The following is a 21,933-nucleotide window of genomic DNA, read 5'->3' as shown; positions in this document are numbered from 1 at the left end:
GCCCTTAACAGATCTGAAATACTTGTAAATTACTTGAGTATTTTAATTTAATGCTGCTTTATACTCTGCTAATTTTCAGAAGAGATATATTTCTACTTTCTACTGCTGTTATAAGGCAGCTGTAGTTAAAAAGTTACTTTACAGATTGAGAGTTTAAAAGCCTTAAAAAGAAAGTAAAATGTGATGGACTGTAATGCGGTGAATTTAACCGACGTGACGCAATCGGATCGGGTCTGACGATTCAGGTTGTAAATGACAAACTCGAGTGTTTAGACATTTACAAAGACAAAATACATCCCAATTTCTATTAAAATGAGATTTCCGTGACCAAAGATTGTTTAAACGCCAGACGCTTCGACTCCTCTCTCCTCGCGTTTCCTTCCATGTACACGTTTATTTACATGGTGTACGCGTTCATTTACATGGAGAGCGGGGAAGCGAGATCACAAGTGGTCACCGGAGACGCACGTCGATGTCAGGTTAAATGACTGCGGAGAAACAGACCACAAGCAGTTTTGCACCTCTCTTCAGTCTCCTGTGTCGGAGACTTGCTTACATGTCAGCGCATCAGTACGCATAATGTAAATAATTAATTTGTAATTATGTAACACAAGAGACCCATGTTTACAGCGTACGTATACATTAGATTATATTGGTATATTATTGTTTTTATTCTCTAGTCTTTAAAGTTTTCAGCGATTATTTCAATTTCTAGAAAACTTTTACTTTTAATCCACTACATTTCTTAAATAAAATGTACACTTTTCTTACGTTACTACAATTTCAAATTGAAAGAAATTTGATAGCCTGGTGAGACAGACTGCAAGCAAGCAAGTCTGGTGAATCAGCTTGTCTTAGTTTGCTCTTCCGTAAATCATATTCAACATATAAACAAGTGCTATCAAAGCCCTGTTTCTGTGTCCACTCAGGTCATGACAGATGCTCGGGGGTGTCATGACTACATCATGATAATTTAATAACATGAATCCTAGTTTCAACTTGTAGCCACAGTGGCGCCAGTTCCAGCAAGTGTTATAGTTTTACTTTAAGAGAATAAACTTCATTATTCTCAAAATTCTGGCCGCATGCTTTTAAAAAAAAACTTTTTTTGGGATTTTTTTTTGTTGCTTTTATTACTTGGATACATTTAATTAAAAAAAGATACTATTTATACTTAAGTACAGTAAATATCAGATACTTCAAGTAATTTTCTAACTTTAACTTTTTCCAAAGTTATTTTCTGGTACTATATCTGGACTGTTACTAAAGTGTGACTGTGGGGTAGTACTTTAATCACCACGGCTTCTTCTCTATTGTACGCCGTTGCTCATGCATGAGCTATACAGTGCATTCACACAGCAGTACACCAATATATTATAGTTATGTAACTCTCTTCCCGCTGTAATCTCGGGGTTTCCACTGGTGTTACACACCTCGCTGCTGCGACCGAGAGGCGAGCTGGCATGTACCCAGAAATCCTCCCGGAAAGCAGGGACGCAACGGCCGAAAGGGTGCGGGCAGAGAGCGGCGGAGCGCGGGGCTTGGCCTCGGACAGGTTCGGCTTCATTCCTGTGTGTGTGTGTGTGTGTGTGTGTGTACACACATACACACACACACACACACACACACACACACACACACACACACACACAGTCCCTTCCCCTCTACCTAACCGACCGAGGCACAGCCTCGTTTCTCTCTGTTGTGATTGACAACCCCTGGCGTCCAATCACAACCGCCGGCATTGCTCCCGACAGCCAATCGCCGTCGTACGTGGCCCCGAGGCCGCGCAGCACGCTATGCTGCGGCTGTGTTATGTGTGCCACGGTCTGGGCCCAGCAGTGTTGACAATAGGGAGAAAGAAAGATCCCGGATCAGAGAGCAGACCCGGGTCAGGGAGGACCAGCACTTCAACCAGCGACAGGAATGTAACTGCGTTAACCCAGCCGTTTTCTACAGCCGTCTTTAGTCATTGATGGGAGTTTGAGTTGGATCACTCCGTCGGACGGAGAGGTGCTCGCGGGTTTGGCTGATTCAGGCCGACGTTTTGCCGCCGCTCCGCCGCTGCTGGGGAAAGGCTGCCGGAGGTAGCCTCAGTTAGCCCGTAGCTTCCAAACAGGAGAACTCCTCACCGCCGTCTCCGTTACGAACTGCAGAGGATCCAGGTAAAGTAGCACGGTCGGAGAGCGGCTGCAGCTTTGTCAGGCTCGGCTCGGGAATCGGGACTCGGGACTCGGGACTTGGGACTTGGGACTCGGGACTCGGGGCGCTGTGTGTTTCCCAGCCCTGTCGCTCTATCAGTCTGTGAGCGCTAGCTAACGGTAGCAGCATTAGCACTGATGATGGGTGACCGCCCGAGCCCGCCCAGGTAATCTGATCTTATTAGCACACCTGTATGTTTAGATTCGACCTGTTGACTGTTTTCAGATCAGAATTTGTTTAGATTTGATCTGTTGACTTTTTCTTGATCATAATTTTTTTTTTTTTTTTTTTTTTTTTTGCCGGATGCTCAGCGTGCTAAGCTAAGGCTACATGTTAAACTTAAGCTAACCCGCGGTATCCGTAGCACGTTAGCAACTGACTAAAATGCAGTTTTCTCAAATAAAGCTTGAGCGCTTTGGTTAAAAACTGGACTGTGTGCATGTTTACAACATTAAGGTGTTACGTATAACCAGAGCAGACATCTAACTAACGTTATAGCATGCTTTGTTACGGTCAATCGTAAAGCTAACGTTGCTAGCCTGGTTAAAGTTGTGGATGTTAGGCCCGACGCGGCCGAGCTGACGGCAGCGCTCCTCCACGGCTGGATTTCTAACCTCACGGCCCTCTCTGCTCCTCCGTCTCATTATAGGAAATGTATAAACTGCATTGCAGCATTGCCAGAAGTATTCAGGTCCTTTACTCAAGTAAAAGTAAAAAAAAAAAATAATAAAAAAAAAAATACCACACCGTGAAATTACTCCCAAGGTCCTGCATTCAAAAACCTTAATTGAGTAAAAGTATGCGAGTAGTGTCGGCAAAATGTACTTAAAGTATCGAAAGTAAATGCACACACTATGCAGTACGTGATCCCTGTCAATGTTTTACTATTTTATGATGTTTCTGCATTGATATTATTGCTGCATTCATGTACATCAGTGCTGTATTAGGATGCGCTTATTTGAACGGCTTTATGTACTGTTAGTTTGTTAAATCTACAATAACGTATCATATTCTGCACTATTATAATACGTTCGTATTGTTTCTGTTCTGTAAGAACCAGGTGTCTCTTAAAAGTCAACAAGTTAAAACAACAACAATGCAATTTTGGGCAAATTAGGCTTGTTTTTAAAATAGTTGATCTCCCTTAAAACCCACAAAGGAACATTAATCCTGCAGTTAAATAGAAAAATTCAGAATCACCATATTTGGAGGTACATTGTTTACACTGGACAGAAATAGAGTCAAAGTATGAAATACCAGTGCTTCACATTTGTACTTAAGAACAGTACTTGAGTAAACGTACTTCGTTACATTCCACCTCCGCTAAATGGTAAATCTTCATCGTTGTTATTTGGCACAGTGGCTGATCTGTCTGGGCAGGGCTGATGTCAGAGAGCACTGGGCAGCTGCGCTAAAAGGAAGTACTGAGGTTTGAGAAAGCTCTGTGAACCTGGCCCAAGATGAGTTTAGCTCTCCTGTCGAATGTGGCCTGATAATCTGACATGAACTCTGATAGATTCTGGGCCACCGGTCTGTTGTGTTTTCCTCTCGGCATCTTGGTTCTTGTGTTTCCAAGCAGTCGGGATCATCACCACCGCGGACACTATGTGGACAGGGCTGATGGATAAAGACACTGTAGATTAGATTAGATTAGGACTTTATTAATCCCACAGTGGGGAAATTTAGTCGTGCTGTAGTACATGCTGTACTGGACCAACTCTGTTTGGATAAAGAGCAGAAGTTCTTTCTGTCGACTCAAACTTGGCCTCTGCCCCGTCAGTTGTGGAAATGACCACTGTGAGTCTCTGCATTACATCACGGGTTCGTGAAGGTGTACTCCTGGCTCTGGTCTTGTTGTGCTGTGTTTTTATTTATTTATTTTTTTATATAATGTCACTCCATGTTAAAGGGCAGGTCCTGCCCCGGCTGAGAAAAGCGCAACATCCAAAGTCTCCTGTGTTTCTGATGACGCTGGTAGAGTAACTGCCTTCTTCTTATCAGCTTTGTGTGGATGTGTGTTTAAACGTTGCTGGGTTCACTTGTGCTTGGCTGTATTGCCAAGCGTAATTATCCCATGAATGAATCACAGCGAGTGGACGAGCTGCCAGGTTGCAGCGTTCACTCCATGGTAAGCAACATGAGACTTTTCTGACCAAGTGAGCGGAAGAACAATTTGAAATATTATATCTTGGTTTCAAATGGATTTTTGTATTAATGCCAGAACCACTTATCCATTTATCAGCAACTCTCAGGTTGATGTGTAAAATATACCTGCCTTATCGTGCATCAATAATTTGCTGTGACAGGCTTGATAATGACTGCAAAGCTGCAGCAGTCTGGGGATTTAACTAAAGACACTGGTTTGGGGGTCAAGTTGCCATTAAGGATGCCTTGTTACTCCACTTTGCAAACTCAAACGTCAGGATACACGCATGGAGATTATTGGACTGTTTGGTGAAATAACAGCTAAAATATAGGCTGATTAGTTTTGTGATACAATTTCGTTTCTTGAATTATCATCCAAGTTGTGTTTTGGAGTGTCGGCCCGATAAAACAAGACGCATGAACACGTCAGCGTGGTGGTTTTCACTGGTTTTATAAGCCAAACTGTTTATCTGTCAATAATTTAAAAAAAAAAAATACCTTGCTGATAAATTGTCTGATATTTCCAGCCTGATTTTCAGTTTTAGTTTCTTGTTGAGTCGTCATGAATGATGCCTTTGAGCTCCCCTCTGTAAAACCGCAGCATGTGAACAGAGATGTTCAAGATTAATCCTTTGAGTCTGTGAACAGTTCACCATTGACACAAAAACAATATACAGCCGAGCACTAACAGTGAATAGAACAAACTGTTCTGATATTAAGACGTGGTGTTTTTCTCGGCCTTATTGAAACAGAATATTTTTGGGTTTTGAACCCTCTTCTTTTTATTGAAGTTCTTCATGTGTCTTATGCCAGCAATAGATATAATATTCATTTAATGTTGCAAAAGAGATTATTCTCAATTTATCTGGCCATTATTTTCTTGGTTAATTGATCAGCTATTTATTTATTTATTTTTTAAATGGTGAAAAACGCAGACCAGTGTTATTCTCACCAAGGTTGAAAATATTCCCATTTAAGTGGCTGCAATATGATTTTTTTCTTTTGAAAACAGACTCAAAAGAATGAATCGGTTATCAAAAGAATTAGATTTTCTGTCTGTCAACTGATCAGCTGATAATTGCAGCTCTATGGTTTATAAAGAGTCTACGCACCACCAGGGCTGCTGTGCAAGTGGCTTAAATGTTTGTCTCTTACTGGTTTCAAAGGCCGTTTGTGTGTGACACGCCGCCCTGAACGTACTTCACAGTTTGTGGCTGAGCGAGTGACCCTCCTTCCGCCTGTCCGTCAGGTCAGTTTTGAGCAGAAGTGTTGCTGCGATCGAGTCAATATTCAGCCTGAGAGGCTGCAATGTTAGATATTCGCAGCTCTTGGGGTTTTGAAACGTAACCTCGGAGCGCAGACGACATCCCCAATCCTTCCGTTCTATCTTCCCCGTCGCATGTTCCTGGACCTGTTAGCGTTTTGTCCCCCCCCCCCAATCCAGCTCCCTTCGCTCTGCCTTTGCCGCTGCCTATTTGTTGACTTCCTGTCGAGCAGCAGCTCCCTCCCTCTCTTCCTCCCTTTCTGTTGCTGACGCTGTTGCCCCCCCCCCTCCCTCCTTCCTCCTTGTTCTTTAATCCCACCCTCCCCGAGCCTGTTTGGATGTCATCTGGTCTCTTATGTAAGAGGCATGGGAGGGGACTGGCTCTGGTGCTCGGTTGCCATACGCCTGACCAGCCGGAAAACAGTCTCGCTCTCCCTCGTGTGTTGTGGCGGCGCTGGAGCCTTGTCGCCATTAGCCGTCTAGTCCGAGAGTGCGGTTGGAAGCGAGGGGCTGATGGTCGTTCATGGGGATCCCAGTGCCCCTTTGCACAGGTGAGGGAGGGGGGGGGGGGGTGAGGAACGCGTTTTGAGATTTTTCCGAAGATTGTCATTTTTCCATCCCACTGGTGGCAAATGCACAAAACCGCAGACTCCTCTTTGTGCTGTTCGCTGTTGCCATTAGTGATGTGGCGGGAAGACGCCAAGTCAGTCACTGTCGAATCTTATCAAGATGTTCAGCCTCTTGGATGCAGCCGGTTCGATCAGAGCTGAATGAAACTCATCTTTTGCAGAGAATTAAAGTTCTGTGAGGTTGTAGTGTTTATATTTCACGCTGATTATTGCTTTGTCTGTTAAATCTGAAAAATGTAAGTCCAAGGGAACATCTTTAAATCACTCATTTACTCGGCTCAATAGTTCAAGCACCCAAGAACATGAATTTTGCAATCATTTAAAACAGAAACGCAGCGAATCCTCACGTGTAAGAATCTGCCACTGGAAAGCAAACGGTGCTTTTTCTTAATCAATCAGCAAAGCAGCTGCAGATTAAAAACTTGCAGGACACTGCTTAGAGCAGGGGTGTCAAACATACGGCCCGCCGGGGGGGTCCAGCTCGGCCCGCTGGATGACTTTGCCAAGTGTGAAAATTACAGAAAGACATAAATTGCATTTCTATGAGAATATGGAGGTTTATGAGTACAAACATTTTGTAATTTTTTTTTTTTAATCGATCCAGTAATTGCTTCAAAAACAGCGTAAATGCGACGTCTGCTCCGGAGGCAGCAGCGCTCATTGCCACAGACAGCAGCGCTCGCTGCTAGGGAATCTGCAGAGGAGAGCCCAGGCAGATAAACAGTGGGCTGATGTCTTGAGTTTTTGGTCTTTATGTTTCTAGTTTATTGTAGAAAGTACCTTAAAATAGGGTTTATCATTCAAAAACCTTCACCAATGATTTAAACATAGAGAAATATTGTCGTTATGTATGCGTTATTATGCTATGAATTTACTGGTCTGGCCCACTTGAGATGAAAGTGGGCAGTATGTGGCCCCTTAACTAAAATGAGTTTGACACTCCTGGCTTAGAGCTTTGGTTGTGTGTGTGTGTGTGTGTGTGGTGGGGGGGGGGGGGGGGCTTCTTTGGACACTTGACGGCAGCTGGAATTAGGGATTGAGTGAAAACCTGAATCTCCGAAAGGAGCATCTACGTCAGAGCTGAGCCACTTAGTCGCAGATAATCCCGGAGTGAAGGTGATTCTCAGAGGCCTCGACTCGCTTCGTCCCGGTCTCCACATGACTCGGGAGCCGGAGCCGAGGGAACCGAGAACAGGTGTCGAGCTGTCAGTTTGCAGGTTTCTGTCGTGTGCGTGTGCGCTGACTTCTTGTATGTCATTTGAATAGTTTTTGAAAGGCAAAACTGTCAACAAAGGAAGGACATGAATTACAATTTATGTCCATCATGCTCCGCATTCAGCCCCAGTTTTATTGAATGCAGCCTTCAGCAGCACCTCCGGCGCGTTACCTGCCAAACGCTGGCTGCTGGAGAATTTTAAACTCCGCCGCCAGTGATAAGACAGATGAGCGGTTTCGGCTGGAGGTATTTTCCCACCAAGGAAACGACACTGATGCCAAACAGAAGGCCTTCGCACAGCTGCATCGTTAACTGCTGGCTGGTTATGAAAGAGAAGACAGTGAGTCGGGCTGACAGATGACTCTCCTTTCACGTAATTGGTGTTGTCACGTGTATCTGTAGGGCGTTTGTAGTAAATTCTTCAAAAACTATTTGCTCTTGTTGACATGAATTTACATAAATCAGACTTTTCAGTCCTCTTTTTAAGTATGCCGTGATTCATGAGGCGTTTGGACGATATCGGGAGGAGGATTTAAAAAAAAATTTCTGGTCAGTATTGTGTTTTTTGTTGTTGCTTTAAACAGGGTCCCAGTTGGTTGATATCTGACTTCGAGCATGTTGTGTTCGCTGTCAGCGCCCGTTTCAGATCCGAATCACAAATGCGAACATGCCAGCGGTGACAGAAACACGTCACCCGGGTGCTCATGTTAATGAAGTGATGAAACTCGGCTTCGTTCACGTGCAACAGTCTTGTCTTTTTGATGACCCCTCATACCTGTAGGGAAAAAAAAAAAAAAGATTATGTAGTTAATTTAAAGCAAAAAGACCCTCCACTCTGGTGTGTGTTTTGAAGTGCAAAAAGACCCACTGTGTATTTTTCCAAGCATCAAAGTGACACAGTCGTGTGTCTTTTTGCTGTTTTGAGTACATTGCTGGTGATCTGCATTACAGCAGGCAAAGTAAATCATTACTCTAGAACCTGGTCACCCTCTACAGCTTGTTAAACCCTGGTTAGAGGTGAAATTGAGTCTCTTTCACTTTTAAAATCCCACCATTTGATGTAAAACGAACTAGTTGAGCCTTTCGAACTGTCACACACGGGTCACAAAAAAAAAAGCGGTTCGTCATGACGACATAATGTAAACGCATGCAAATCGCCCTCAACTCTGATGCCTTCACGTCAGTTATTTATTTATTTATTTAAAGGAGGAAATAACGACACTGTTCAACAACTGCGCTTATTAATCACAGTTGCCAGTCTCGATTTGAATCTTCTTCCTCTCTTGCATCCCGTTTCATCAACACGCTGACGGTTCTCGGACCACAGATGGACACGCCGCTTCTCTGCAATCACGGATCACTTTTAAAATGTGCGTGTTGGTGCCGGAGACTAAAAGCGTGTCCAGTGTCCGTCCACTCTGTTGTGTCCACGAGGGCCTGGTGGACGCACTGCACCGTGTGACTTTGACGGCGCGTTCGAGATGCAGCCGGCAACCGCCCTCGTCTCATCCACGTCTTATTACATAACCGTTTTGTGCTGGAGGCTCTTAATACGTTTTCTTCTCGGGCCGTCGTGTCATCCGGGGTCTTCATCAGTTCCAGTCATGCTCCCGGCATCCTAATTCGTATTGAATTTCGGAGAAGTCCTTGGAAGTGCTCAGAAGAAGTTAGAACTTAAAAAAATAAAATAATAATAATCTCTGCAGTTCCGGGACGTATAAAAGCAAAGTTTTGCAGAGGGACAGCGACATTAAATGTCGTCGTGCTGCAATGCTCATCGCCACATCAGTGTTTTAACAGGGAGTGTGTTTAACAGGGAGTGTGTCTTTATTAGGACACGAGTGAGGCCTGTCCTGCTTCTTTTTTTCTTTTTCTTTTTTTTAACTCATCCTCGGGATACGATGTTCACGTGCGGGCTTTGTTTCGGCTTCTTGAATCATAATCCTGATGTTTACTTGTGCAAAATGAGAACTGGGACCCTCATCGTTCACGGAGAGGCCCTCGTGCGTTTCGTCATGCTTTACATCCTGCTACATACAGCCAGTCATAAAAGGACCCGAGACGAGCAGCTGCGGATGAAAACCTTGAAATCTGTCTAATTTGCTCGTCTCCGACCGTCTCACCGGACGCTTCTGAAGAAGCCCCCCCCCCCCCCCCCCCCTTTTTTTTTTTTTTTTTTTTTTATTCCTCCAGCTGGTTCCTCATGGGCGCGTTTTCTCAGAGGAGCAGTTTGCAGTAAAAAAAAAAAGTGACTTCTGCAGATTGTTTTTGTTGTCGCCGCCCAAGAAGCCAGTTTGTTAGAGCTCGTTTATTTTTTTTTTATTTTTTTACATGTAATCAGCAGCAAACACTCAGCAGTGGACGTTTCCTCCGCTTCCTCCCGCTGTGGTGACGGCTCGCAGCCGCAGAGCCGGCTCCATTGTTGTGGCTGACGCTGGTTTTTTGGTTTTTTGTCGTGTGTGTGTGTGTGTGTGTGTGTGTGTGTGTGTGTGTGTGTGTGTGTGTGTGTGTGAGAGTGTGAGACTGCGGAGGTCCATTGGCAGGTATGAGGTGTGTTTGTGTACTGTTACCAGGCTTTAGCTGAGGCCTAAACTCGCTCCCATGCTGGGAAAATGAGGCCGTCTGCTGTGGTTGCACTGGTTTGTTGTGAGAGCAATAAAACACTGCAGGGAAAAAAAAAAAAAAAAAAAAACATCCAGTGGGGAAGTTGTCTGTTGTTTTTATTTGCATGTGTGCTTACTACCAAAAAAGAAAAGAAAAGGAAAAAAAAGAATTGCTGTAGGGCTGCGTGACGATTGGCTAAAAAAACAACATTACAACGTGAACGTGTTGCTTCCTGTGTCCAAAACTTCAAATCATATCAAACAGATGGGAAGTATATGCTGAATATTTGAAATAGGGTTCAGTGATGGGGCAATGTTTCCGTTTGATTGAATATCATAAATGTTGTCTTTTTATTACATTTAAAAAATAATGTTATAATATAAAGTTTATGAGTCTAGCGGCAGTTGGAAGTAAAATGTTATTTGTTTTTAAATAGGATTTTAAAGAATACATTTTAACTGCATCTCTGCAGAGCTCTAAAAGGCTCAAAATTAAATAAGACATTAGGAAATTAATAATGAGGTAAATAATTTAAAGTCGATGAATGACTCAGGATATTCAAATGATGTGATTGTTTGAAAAGGGAGGGGAGGAAGTGTTGTGAAATCTAGCTGTTAGATAAAGTGGCATTATGATATAGAAGCATGCTTTGTGTGAATGTTATTTTGAAATGAAGATTTCCAGCCTAACCCAATGATTTGTTGATTATTTTCTCAATGTATTGGTTCATTCACACTTTCGGTTCATTTTTAATGTCCTATCAGATTGAAGGAATTAAAAGAAATCTTGAATTTGTTTTTAAATTTAACCCATTGAATTATTGGAATTGATCGTAACCGTCATCTATAGATAACCGTAAGCAATTCATTCTGAAAATAATATTTGCCTTCACAAATCATTTGAAGCCCAGTTTCACTTCTGCAGAGCTCGCCGTCGCTCATGAACAATTGCTTCCTAACGAGTGTCTCCGCTTCCCCATTTGTCTCCCAGCAGGGCTATGTCCTCGGCAGCCACCACGTCTCCATCTGTGGACAAAGTGGACGGATTTTCACGGAAGTCTGTCAGGAAGGCCAAGCAGAAGCGGTCGCAGAGTTCGTCCCAGTTCCGCTCTCAGGGCAAACCCATAGAGCTCACGCCCTTGCCGCTGCTCAAGGGTAAGAAGGACCGTCTGTGTGTCTGTCTGTGTGTGTTGGGGAGGCTGATAACCAAGTCAACCGCAAACTAAAATCCACCTTCAGGTTTGCTCCTGCTGACATAAATGTGCTCCATTATTCACGGATCAGCTTGTCAGTGAAAGTCTGGCTTCGTTAAAGCCAGTTCAGACCGGAGATTGCTGATTGGATGATTCCAAACTTACAGGTACTCTCAGTTCTCCGGTCTGCAACACTCCAAACGGACCCGATGTAACACGTCCACACCGACGACACCTCTGTACTTCTGCGTAAAGTGTCAACTTCTCCGGGTTTTTCAGGGCGGTATCTTGATTTTTAACGTTTTACAACATGAATTAGTATAGTAATGGTGAGTTAATATCGGCAAACAAATAACAAAAACTCGAGGCTGTTATAGATGTTATAACCGGCCTCGTTTTAAACCGCCTAGCAGGATTGATACTTATTGTGCAGGTCGTTCATCTTTCTTTCCCCTGGAGCGAAAAGTTATTTCATTTTACCGTGAGGTGAATCTTCAACATTTGCTTTCAACCGCTCGCTAGAAAGCTGGTTTTCTGCCCCGAGCTGCTGCCTGTCACGCTTTTCATGTCGGCGAAACCGGTGCAGCTGAAGTCGACCTGGTTGAGCGAGCGTCGCACCGTCGGAGTCCGGTCGGACGAGCTCCGTGCGAGCGTGTCTGAGCGTGCCGAGACAGGTTGCTCATCACGGTGATGACGACACGGGAGATTATCGGTAATCTCACACCTCAATTGTTTTCGGGGGAGAGATTTCTATATCGTATACAAATATTGAACACAAGCCGCCACGACAAAACATTTTTAAGTTGATAAGAACAGTGATTTCCGACTGTTCTGCTTCATCTCATGTAAAACACACAACAACAAAAAAGATGATTATGTGTCACAGCACTTTTTTTTTTTTTTTTTTAAATTATGTAACCTCCATGAGTTATCACACGACCTCTTTGGAAGTCCCGAGCCTTGGGTTGGGAAACGCTGACGTAGACGAGTTTGAACACCCAGACTTTGCGACGTGATGTTGTAGTTTTTAATGACTCGCGTTGGCAGCTTCGTCTCCATCTCGAAGAATACCGATGTGTTTCTCATACCTCGTGGCTCTTGTCAAAGTAAACAAATTCGAGGAGACGCCGCCTCACCTTTCGCCCGCGTAAACACGGCAGTGGCGCGCTGTGGTTCGTCAGTGATGGCAGGAATGCTGCCGGACAGAAACCAGACACATCCTCCACCTTGCCTGAGGCCGCCGGGAGAACCCGCTTCGTTCGGAGACGATCACGTGACCGACGCAGGCAGCTTGTCGGCGTGGGGATTAGTCTCGCTCCTCCTCCTCCTCTTCTTCTTCTTTTTTCAATCCAAACTTTATTCAGGTTTTTGTTTGACAAAATGGTCACGGTTTTGTTTAGCTTTCATTGGAGGGGTGGGGGGGTGCGCTGTTAAAATCATACCAAGTTTTCACACTTTCATTTCAAGTTTATTTGTGTAACAGGATTTTTTTTCAACATTTTTTTTTTTCAACATTTTGTTCCACACTGGGCAACTTGAGTTGTTTTTTTTTGACTCGGTGTACATTTTAAGTGGCAAGACAGCCATAAAATACAAACAACTTTTGTTTTGAAATAACTAATATATACAAAACAATTCCATAATTCCGAAGGTACTAATCAAATTTTTTTTTTTTTTTGTCCTGATCTGACACCTTTAATATTTAGCGTCTGCCGAGTGATCCGATACTTAGTCTATAGTTGGCTTAAATGATTCTAAAATATAAATCTGACTCGCTTGAAATAGCAGCAGGAGTGAGCAGTAAATTTAAGGAAAGCTGTGCTGCAACACAGAAAGAATCCATGGAAAGGACGGATCAGCTGATTCCGGTCCATTTCAAAATGCCTGTATCAGCTCATGGCGTCCCAACGGATGATCGTTTGCATCATTTCTACCGTAGGTTACTTGTGATAATGACCGTGTGTGTGTGTGTGTGTGTGTGTGTGTGTGTGTGTGTCGCCACAGGCGGTGTGTGCACTTTTCAGTTCCCGCCGTAGTTTTATTTTTCGCTGTCTGCTTCCATCAGAGAGTCGGCTTCTCCTCGATTTAGAAAAAAAAACACGGCGACCGATAACGGTGGGGCTTCGCCGCTCGGTGTTGTTCCCGGTCTGCCGCCTCCTTCCTGGTTTCTGTTTCAGCAGACGTACCGTGTACCCTTTTTTAATTTAGGACTTCAGTGAGTGACAGATCTCTGCGTGGAGCTCTAAATCAGGAACCGCAAGCTTTAGCAATTTAGCGAAGAGGAATCATGCGAGTGAGAGTGTTGAAACGGCTGCTTTTTATGACCCGTTTCTTTGCGTCTCTGGATTCATCCGGACATTTTCTCTTGCGCTGACGTGGTGTGGAAATCGATTTTGGCACCGCGAGACTCTGTGATGCCGATGTGCGCTGCTGGCTCATCGGATTAACGCGGCAGTTTTAGCCATCTCACCAAATGTGAGTGTTTTTAAGTGATTAAGCCTCAATGTAAGCTGACATCCACTGAAATAAGGAAAAAAATGGAAAATATTCTGATCTGGGAACGACATCCGGCACATTTTAAATAGTTGGTTCAGGAACACTTAAAGGAAAACTTCAACATTTTTGGAAGATTTCTGGTGGTTAGCCTAGCTTAGCATAAAAAACGCTAGGCACAGGCGAAACGACAACAAATGGAAATGCCTTGCCAGTTAACACATTTCACCAATGCAAAGGTACATTTTATTTGCAGAATCTTTACATGGCAGCTTTTTTTTTTTTTTTATGTTCGTGCATTCCCTCGGAAACAAAGTGAGCGTGTTTATTTTCCTACAACGTGGAACGGTTCCCCTTTTTAAGTTGTCACCTCCAGAGAACATCAACGGCTCCAGCCGAGTACGTCCCTCTGGAGAGTTGAGGGTTATTGAGATATGACTGGAATTTCCAATACGGTTGTCAGTGCTGAAGAAAGTGAGCAGAAGCGGCGTCGGCGGGCAGATTGTGAGATGTGATCAAAGATTAAAAAAATGTAAGAACTCGCGAGAAGAAACAACAACTTAAAAACAAATAGAACATTTCGCGGCCAGCGGTGATGTAAGAACACGTGGACGATACTCGTTCATCCCGAGCTGCTGAAACACAAACACGTCCCCGCTGCCTGGAGTTTGTGTCTCATTTGTATCGGTAGAGTTTCCATCTGGTCACAAGACGATTCCTCTCAACTTCTGAGCCCTCCGCTCTGCTCCCATATATGTCCACATAACCCAGCTGGAAGAATAAGGATTAGGTTTGTCTCTTGCCTGTTGTGAACTTTTAAAGCCGCAGATAAACAACAGGCCTCTCCGTGACGGGACGCCCCCGACAACAAACAAACAAACAACAACAAAAAAACGTGTTAAAACCAACCGGGAGTAAAAACCCAAATTCTAAGTGAAATCAGCCTTTTGTAGACTGAGAGCGCTGACGTCAGTCGGCCATTTGTGGCCTTCAGGTACGCCGCACAATGACGGCCTTTTGTCTGTTTTTTTTTTGTTTTTTTTTTACTGACAGGCTCGCTTACCTCTCTAATCTCTCGCCGTTATGTAACAAGCAGGGAGATGCAACTCGGGGCAGCGCTATGTTTTATTAACTGTCTGGAGGCCACCCGAGGTTCGGCCCATTCGGGAATGTTTTACACCAACATTCAGTGGAGGAGGTCTGGGATGCAATCCAGTCCTACTTGTCCCAAACGTCTCAAGATCGTTCTTTTGTTGTTGTTATTTCCGGCTGCTTTTCCGACGGCGTGTTATTGGTTCACATTGTTAGGGGTCTTTTTTTTTTTTTTTTTCCCCCTTTCCTTCAGCAAATCTCCCATTTGTTTGAAGACAAAATTCCTGTGTATATTTTGGTGTTTTATAAGGAAGAGAAAGGGATTGTAAAAGGGAGTTGTGCTGTTTAAAAAAAAAAAAAAAGATTTCAAATATTGGATGTTTTCATTTGTGAGAGCATCAGGATGATTTGTCCTCTGTCAGGTGCATGTTTTGCAGTTCCTTTGCCGTGTTTTTTTCGCTGTATTTTTTCCACTGTTGCCTTAGCAGACTGCGAAAAGCAAATCGTCAGGATGCGCAAAACTTATTCTCCCTCTCCTCCTCCTCCTCATAGGTCAGACTTCAGGCAGAAAATGACAAGCAGGGTCCCGGTTAGGCACGATGGATTACATAAATCCAGTGGCTGGCAGTGCAGCTCAATTCCTAGACACTTAGAAGGAAGGCGCAGTTTCCTCGGGGTGATCCCCGGGAAAAAAAAAAAAAAAAAAGGAGGACGCACGCCGTCAGGAATCTTCACAATCGACTCGGTCAACGCCAGTTCAAATCCAAAGCCGCGCTCCTGGTTCAACAAATACCCACTTATATCAGTGGTATTACAATATATGACCGATACCTCCCAGGGCTAATTTGGCCAGCACGTTTCAGCTAACAAATGATAACCTACCCAAAGGTTACCGGGTAGAACGTGCTCTTCAAAGCGATCGTACGAGCCGTGTCCTACAATAATAATTCTGTTTATTGTGTAAACGTTTCAAACAAGGGCTGCAAACCAAACCAAACCAAATGTAGAAAGTCTGTTGTGTAGAAAGCGGAGGTTGTTGGTTTTATTACCTTAATGAGCACGGCGGGAAAGAGCAGCGTCAATGGCAGCGTGCCCTTTAGCAAGGCCCCAAATCCTCCACGAACCCTCCTGACGTCGTAGCGCACAGCTCTCAGGAGGGGATAGTGTGTAACCGTGTGAATGCGCGTCTCCTAATAGATCAGTATGGGTTGAATAAGAAGCCAAAAACACACACAAAAAAAAAAATCCAAATGGAAATTGGAAGCAGCGCCTGCGCTTGCTGCCTGTGAAACCTCCCAGGGGGAGTTCACGATTGTTGTGTTGCTGATTCTCGTGCACGTGTGCAGGAAAAAGTACTAAACATTCACAAGAGTAGTGCAGGAAAGTCTGGCAGCGCTGGAAATCTGCTGTCTGCACCAGAGGGAATTTTTGGCTCCCCACCCCCACCCCCTTGGACCGATAGCTGATGGGTGCAGAGATTTTCTTTTTCCTTTTGAAATTCAGTTTCTTCCTCGCAAGTCCCGCAGCTTTACCATAATGTAGTTGGCATGAGCCCCCCCCCCTCCCCGAAACAGACACAAATTAACACCATGGAAGTCAGGACTTTTGTTGCCCAACATTCGTTCGGAGTACAGAAAGGAACCCGTCAGCTGCCATTCGTCCACTCTGCCGGTACCCGCTTAGTCGAGCGGGTGAAGCACCACCGCGAATCTGACGTCCGCGTAGGTGCCGCGCAAGGAGCGAAGAAAGAATCGCGACTAAAACGTCCTGCGGGCCGGCTCCTTGAAATGGACAACTTTCCCTCCGCCCGTCTCTCCCGGAGGTGCTCTCTCCTCTCCCGCCTCGCCTCACCTCGCCTCGCCTCACCTCACCTCACCTCACCTCACCTCACCTCACCTCACCTCACCTCACCTCACCTCACCTCGGCCTCCCGGTCGACCGCGTCCGGTCAGAAATGCTGATGCATGAATGGGAGAAACGTGACAGAACAGCCTGTCGGAGCACCTATCTGATATTTCTCATGTTGGCTCCACGGGTTGTCGTCATTTTCTACCCACATCAGCTTCCTCTCAGGCCCCCCCGTCCACCTCGTGCGGGACCACCGGCCTGTTGGTCCGTCTCTGACCTCCCTGGGCAGCAGGTTTAAAAAAAATAAATAAATAAACGCGAAGGCTGGGGGAGAGACGTACAATGCCACCCGGCCAGCCCATGGCTCTCCCTGCGGCTTCCTCCGCTCTCTGATCGGCCAATGAAGCCCACCGACCCGCTGCCTTGTCTTCCCTCCCCTCCACGTCCTCCCCTCGTGGGGGCGGGGTGGGGGGGGGGGAAACCCGATCCGCGAGGTGTCTCTTTACATGTTTCCAGCCCCACTCGCTACAAACAAGCCACGAGAGGAGCGCGGCTCCGGCGAAAACTCCCGTTGTCCACATGTTCGGCTCAAATCGGCCCGACACAGCGACGTTCGGGACCGCGGGTTTCTGCTGTCGGCTCCTAACGGGGGAGAGGAAACCCGATTAAGTGAGTGGCAGTTTTTATGTGCGGGGGTCGTGGGGGAGCGCATAGCTGCTTGGCGCGAGGGGCACGAAGTGTTAAAGTTAGCCTCTGCTGTCAAGGGTTGTCGCTGCGAGCAGCCGGCCCTGTTGTGTGTGTGTGTGTGGGAAGGTGGACTTAAAAATGGACTGGGAATGGTAACAGAAGACGAGTGTTTTTACTGGCCGAGAGGAGAATGGAAAGTACATTTTACCCTTCTGATTGCGTGTGGAAGAATGTGTGCGTTTGTTGCAGAGCAAGTGTGAGAAGAGACGTGACGGCCCGCTGAGCTTTCTTCAACTTTTGTTGCCATGCAAGCGCACACGCAGAGCGTTTACAATGCAGGGAGGCACCTGTTAATGTTTTAGTGGAACCGAGGCTGTAAAATGTCATAAAATACGTAAATGAAATGCCTCTCGCAATTTTCGGGAAATATGACTCAAACATTGACCCCGTGATCAAAATAGCCGCTCAGTAATTGTAGGAATGTCACGATAGAGTTGTTTTGCGCCGAATCCCTCGTTTTTGTATTGATTACGTGCCGATCCAGAGTCCCGATCCGATACTTCAATTTTCTTGGATAATCCAGCTTCACGGTGCACATTTTGAAGTTCATTAAACTGTAAAATTGTCGATCATAAACACTGGATTAAACAGGTCTGTGATGCATTCTGAAAAACTTGCATCCAAGCTGATCCTTCATGTTTTTTTTTTTTTTTAAACTATTTTCAATTTGCAAAATGCAGCTGTAAACCAACCATCACTCGTCTTTATCGATGGCTCTTACCGATTCCACTTCGGTGCAGCATTGTAGTAGGAACAAACACAAACTATCCATCAGTTTAAAAAAAAAATAAGCCTTTATCAGCCCTGATACCGATCCGATCAGCGTGTCCTCCAGGTAAATGACTAAATGTGTCAGACCGCTGACCTCTCGGCTATGTGAGGATTTGTCCGACGTGTATCAAACGCCGCCGCCACACCTCATACCAATGTCTCAAAAACTGAAGTAGATTCATATCTTTTGATATTCAAATAATACAACATAACTGAGGGGGAAAAAAAAATGTTGGCTTTGATTTAAAGAGAGGAGGCTTCAAATGTTTACTCCTTCAAGCAGTTTGTAAGAACGAGTCTCTTCAGGAACTTTACTTCCATTTGTGTAAAATCATGTAGGGATACACAAAAACATTCTATTAGCCTATTAATTGAAGGATGTGATGATGAAAAAACATGTTCAAGCGCTATCAAGTCAACTGATAAAAAAAAAAAAAAAAAAAAGGGTTCGCCCTCTTTTTCCTGATAATATCCTGAAGATAAGAGCTGAAACGGTGATGATGGTGAACTTACCCTGAAATGAGGTTCGGGGGGGGTTAATAACATCTAAATTAGCACTTTAGGGACTACTTACTCGGTAGAGGTCGTGAAAATATACATATTGTTTTTGGGGGCGGACAGGTGCATGACTGGTTATTACTTCTAAAAATGATGTCTTTTCATTAGCCACCGACGCCGTGAGCATCATTAGCGCCGATGGCAATTTAACCTTTAACCCCGACGAGCGGAGAAACCAGACTGAAGCAACAAAAAGAGCAAATTAAAACAAACTCCAGGAGGCTGCGGCTGGGGTTCCAAAGGTGTCCGTCGGTTTCGAGTTTCTGGGATTAAAAAGCGCCTGGAGGGGGTGGGGGGGCAAAAATATAAAACGTCTTCTCTTCCGGAGGAGTTCGAAAGGAAATATTGTTTCGAGTTTCTGTCACGGAGCTCGCAGGACCCTTACAGTGAGATATAAATTCAGGTATTTAGTACCTCGTTACCTAAACACTGGAGTGAAAGTGACTCGGGCCCCCGTAGCTCCTGTGTGTCTCTGTGTGTGTGTGTGTGTGTGTGTGTGTGTGTGTGTGTGTGTGTGTGTGTTGGCTGTTGGCTACAGTAGCAGAGAGCAAAGTTTACCCAGGACGCCTGCATGTGTTAATGATTGACAGCAGCTTGGCGCCTTTCAGGGACGCTTATATGAGACCTGAGAACATGGAGATAGGGGCACGGAGAGTTTTGTATCTGCGTCACGAATATATATTTATATGTTTCAGATCTTCCGTTACACAAGTCCTGCCCTGTTACCTGTACTGGGCTACTGTACGCATGTGCACTATTACTAGACTCTTATTTTGAAACCGCTGTCGGCCCCATCCATCAGTGTTGTGTTTCTGCACCATCACTATTTGACTTCAATACTGTTGCAGGCCTGCAGGAAATGACATCACGTCTTCCCTTTCGCTAGTGTTGTTGAATTTTGTGGGTGACTGGATGTTTTTATTTTTTTGGCTCTGAAAATGTTGCTTTTATTTATTTTTTTGATCAGTTAATCCTCTTAAAGCAGTGGTTCTCAACTGGTGGGTTGTGACCCCGAAGTGGTTCGCGAGGCCATTTTGAGTGTGTCACGGATGTGTGCATAAAAAAACAAAACAACAACAACAACAAAAAGCCAAACTTTTATTTTGAAGCCTACAAAACATCTGCTGTTTCATGTTTATTTTGAAGGACATGCGTTTCCCATGATGCAGTGCGCTGCCCAGGTTACCTGTAACGGATTAATTCCAGTGTTTGTAAATGGGGGTTATGATGAATATGTCTGATGAAAATTGAACTGTCAGCTGTTTTCCAGGCTATCGGGTGGCTAAAAATGGCTTTCAGCTCCACGTGTGCTTTCGTCACGGGACAACACGGAGCCCAGGTTCGTGACTCGGGCTTCTCAACTGCGGCGCGGTTTAGCATTAACTGCGATCTCGAATTCGCCGCTGTAGCGTCACGTTGTGTCCGCGTCGTTGTGCGCGGCGCAACGAGGGAACTCGCATGTGAATGTCAACGCGGCTGACGGCGGCCTCGTTGCCGGGTCACGTCTGTCCTTCTGTTTTGAGGACCAAACGGAACAGATGTTATGACGGTGAGCGTTTTATCGTCTCATCTCACGTTAATCCTTTATGTAATGTTTGACCTCGGCGGCCCCTGGTACGACAGCAGGCAGGAGACGGGAAACATGACGCACGGTTTCCGTTTTAATGGGTTCTTTTTCTGGATTTTGAATCCATCGTTGATTTATCAAGAATTTGCTTTGTTGCTTGACAAGTTGAGGCCAACTTCCGGGGTTTGCCTCGGGATGATTGGCGCGAACAGCAACGGCCGCCAGATAGGGAGCTACTAAAAATTCTCTTACTCCATAAAACAAACGAAGAAGAGTCTGATTCTGCTCTTAAAAAAAAAAAAAAAAAAAAAAGTCAAAATCTTGTTTCGTCGGTGTTGATCAACTAAAATCACCTGTGAATCTTCGTGCTGACCGGGGACACGGAAAGTTGGGTTGTAATCGACGCTTTAACCTTTATACTCTTATACGACTCTGACAAATAGCATATAAAACTTAATCCAGTGTGTGTGTGTGTGAGGGGGGTGGGGTGTAAATTGTTTTTCCTCAATAACTATGGATGAGGTGTTCACCTTTGGCTCATCATGCAACACTGAAACAGGGAGCGGCCGTAAAAAGCTGCGCCTTCATTCGGGTAAATCATGTTAATTAGAAGCCAGCCGCAGCGGCAAGGAGAGCAAGGGTCAAACCCCGCGACCTTCATCCTCCCACCGCACCGTCTATCTGTTTCGCGTGACTGTTTATACCTTTATGTGTACACATACATAATATTGTCACACCCTGTACATGATATCCTACAAATGAACTTTCAGGACCGGTGTCCAGTCACCTGCTGAGTCCATCACTTTCGCTCTCTCTCTCTCTCTCACTCTCTCTCTCTCCTGCTGTAACTCAAGCCCACTCGCCCGGTGTAGAGATGAGGGGCTTTCCCCCCCTTTACACCGTGTGTGTATGTGTGTGTGTGTGTGTGGGTGTGTGGGTGTGTGGGTGTGTGTGTGTGTGTGTGTGTGTGGGTGCGTGCACGCGCTCTTAGAGTGTGCGTCGCCCGGTCATCTTACACCTTCCTAGACTTGCGTTCCCACCCGGTTCTCCGCAGCGCTGCGTGCAGAACAGTGCGATCTAAGAATAGTGCAGCACAGTAGTGAGCTATTTTCCATTAAACAAGTCGCCCACCGACCGCAGGAGCCGTCGTATTCCCGAAAGCACTCGCCGACTGAGCGGTTGCTAACAAAAAAAAATAAATGCCGCGCTTTCATTCATATGAAGTTGCTTCATCCTGAGCCCTCGTTCAATTGGTTGATTCTGTTATGTAATTAGCCTGACTTCTTGCAGGGGGAGACATCCGACTGCTCCCTCTCTCCCCCTTTCTCTCCCTCTCCCTCTCTCTTTGTATCTCTCTCTCTCTCTCACTCACACTCTCTCTCTCTCTCTCTCTCCCTCCCTCTCTCTCTCTCTCTCTGTCTCTCTCTCTCTGGGAAGCTTTTTTTCCACCGTTAATTAAGCAGCAGCCACTTCTCTCTCTTCCTCTGCCAGGGGAGCCCAGATGAGTCTCCTCCAAGGCTTAGAAACACAGCAGAACAGGCAGACAGACAGACAGGGAAGAGAGGAGAGGAAGAACCAGGGTGAGGCCGAAGCCAGAGCGCGGCA

General features: G+C 45.2%; 1 protein-coding gene across 2 annotated transcripts in view; it reads left to right on the top strand.

Moving 5' to 3' along the window:
- The first annotated feature begins 1,802 nt into the window (after positions 1 to 1,802).
- The window catches only part of ppp2r5eb (protein phosphatase 2, regulatory subunit B', epsilon isoform b), a 35,845-nt gene continuing 15,714 nt past the window's right edge, over positions 1,803 to 21,933 (top strand). The window contains exons 1-2 of one of the 2 annotated variants that reach the window (XM_069152810.1): positions 1,803 to 2,368; positions 11,051 to 11,214. In XM_069152810.1, coding sequence (XP_069008911.1) covers positions 2,340 to 2,368; positions 11,051 to 11,214 — 193 coding nt within the window. In that variant the 5' untranslated portion in view covers positions 1,803 to 2,339. Of the gene's footprint in view, positions 2,369 to 6,049; positions 6,163 to 11,050; positions 11,215 to 21,933 lie in introns of those variants that run through there. The other variant, XM_069152808.1, reaches the window with a different exon arrangement.

Source organism: Embiotoca jacksoni, unplaced genomic scaffold, assembly GCF_022577435.1.
Source record: "Embiotoca jacksoni isolate LCO1_2020_lvr unplaced genomic scaffold, fEmbJac1.0.p SCAF_18, whole genome shotgun sequence".
In the NCBI taxonomy this organism is placed as follows: Eukaryota; Metazoa; Chordata; class Actinopteri; family Embiotocidae; genus Embiotoca; species Embiotoca jacksoni.
The sequence above is the reverse complement of the archived record's forward strand: the minus strand, read 5'-3'. Positions and strand labels throughout refer to the sequence as shown.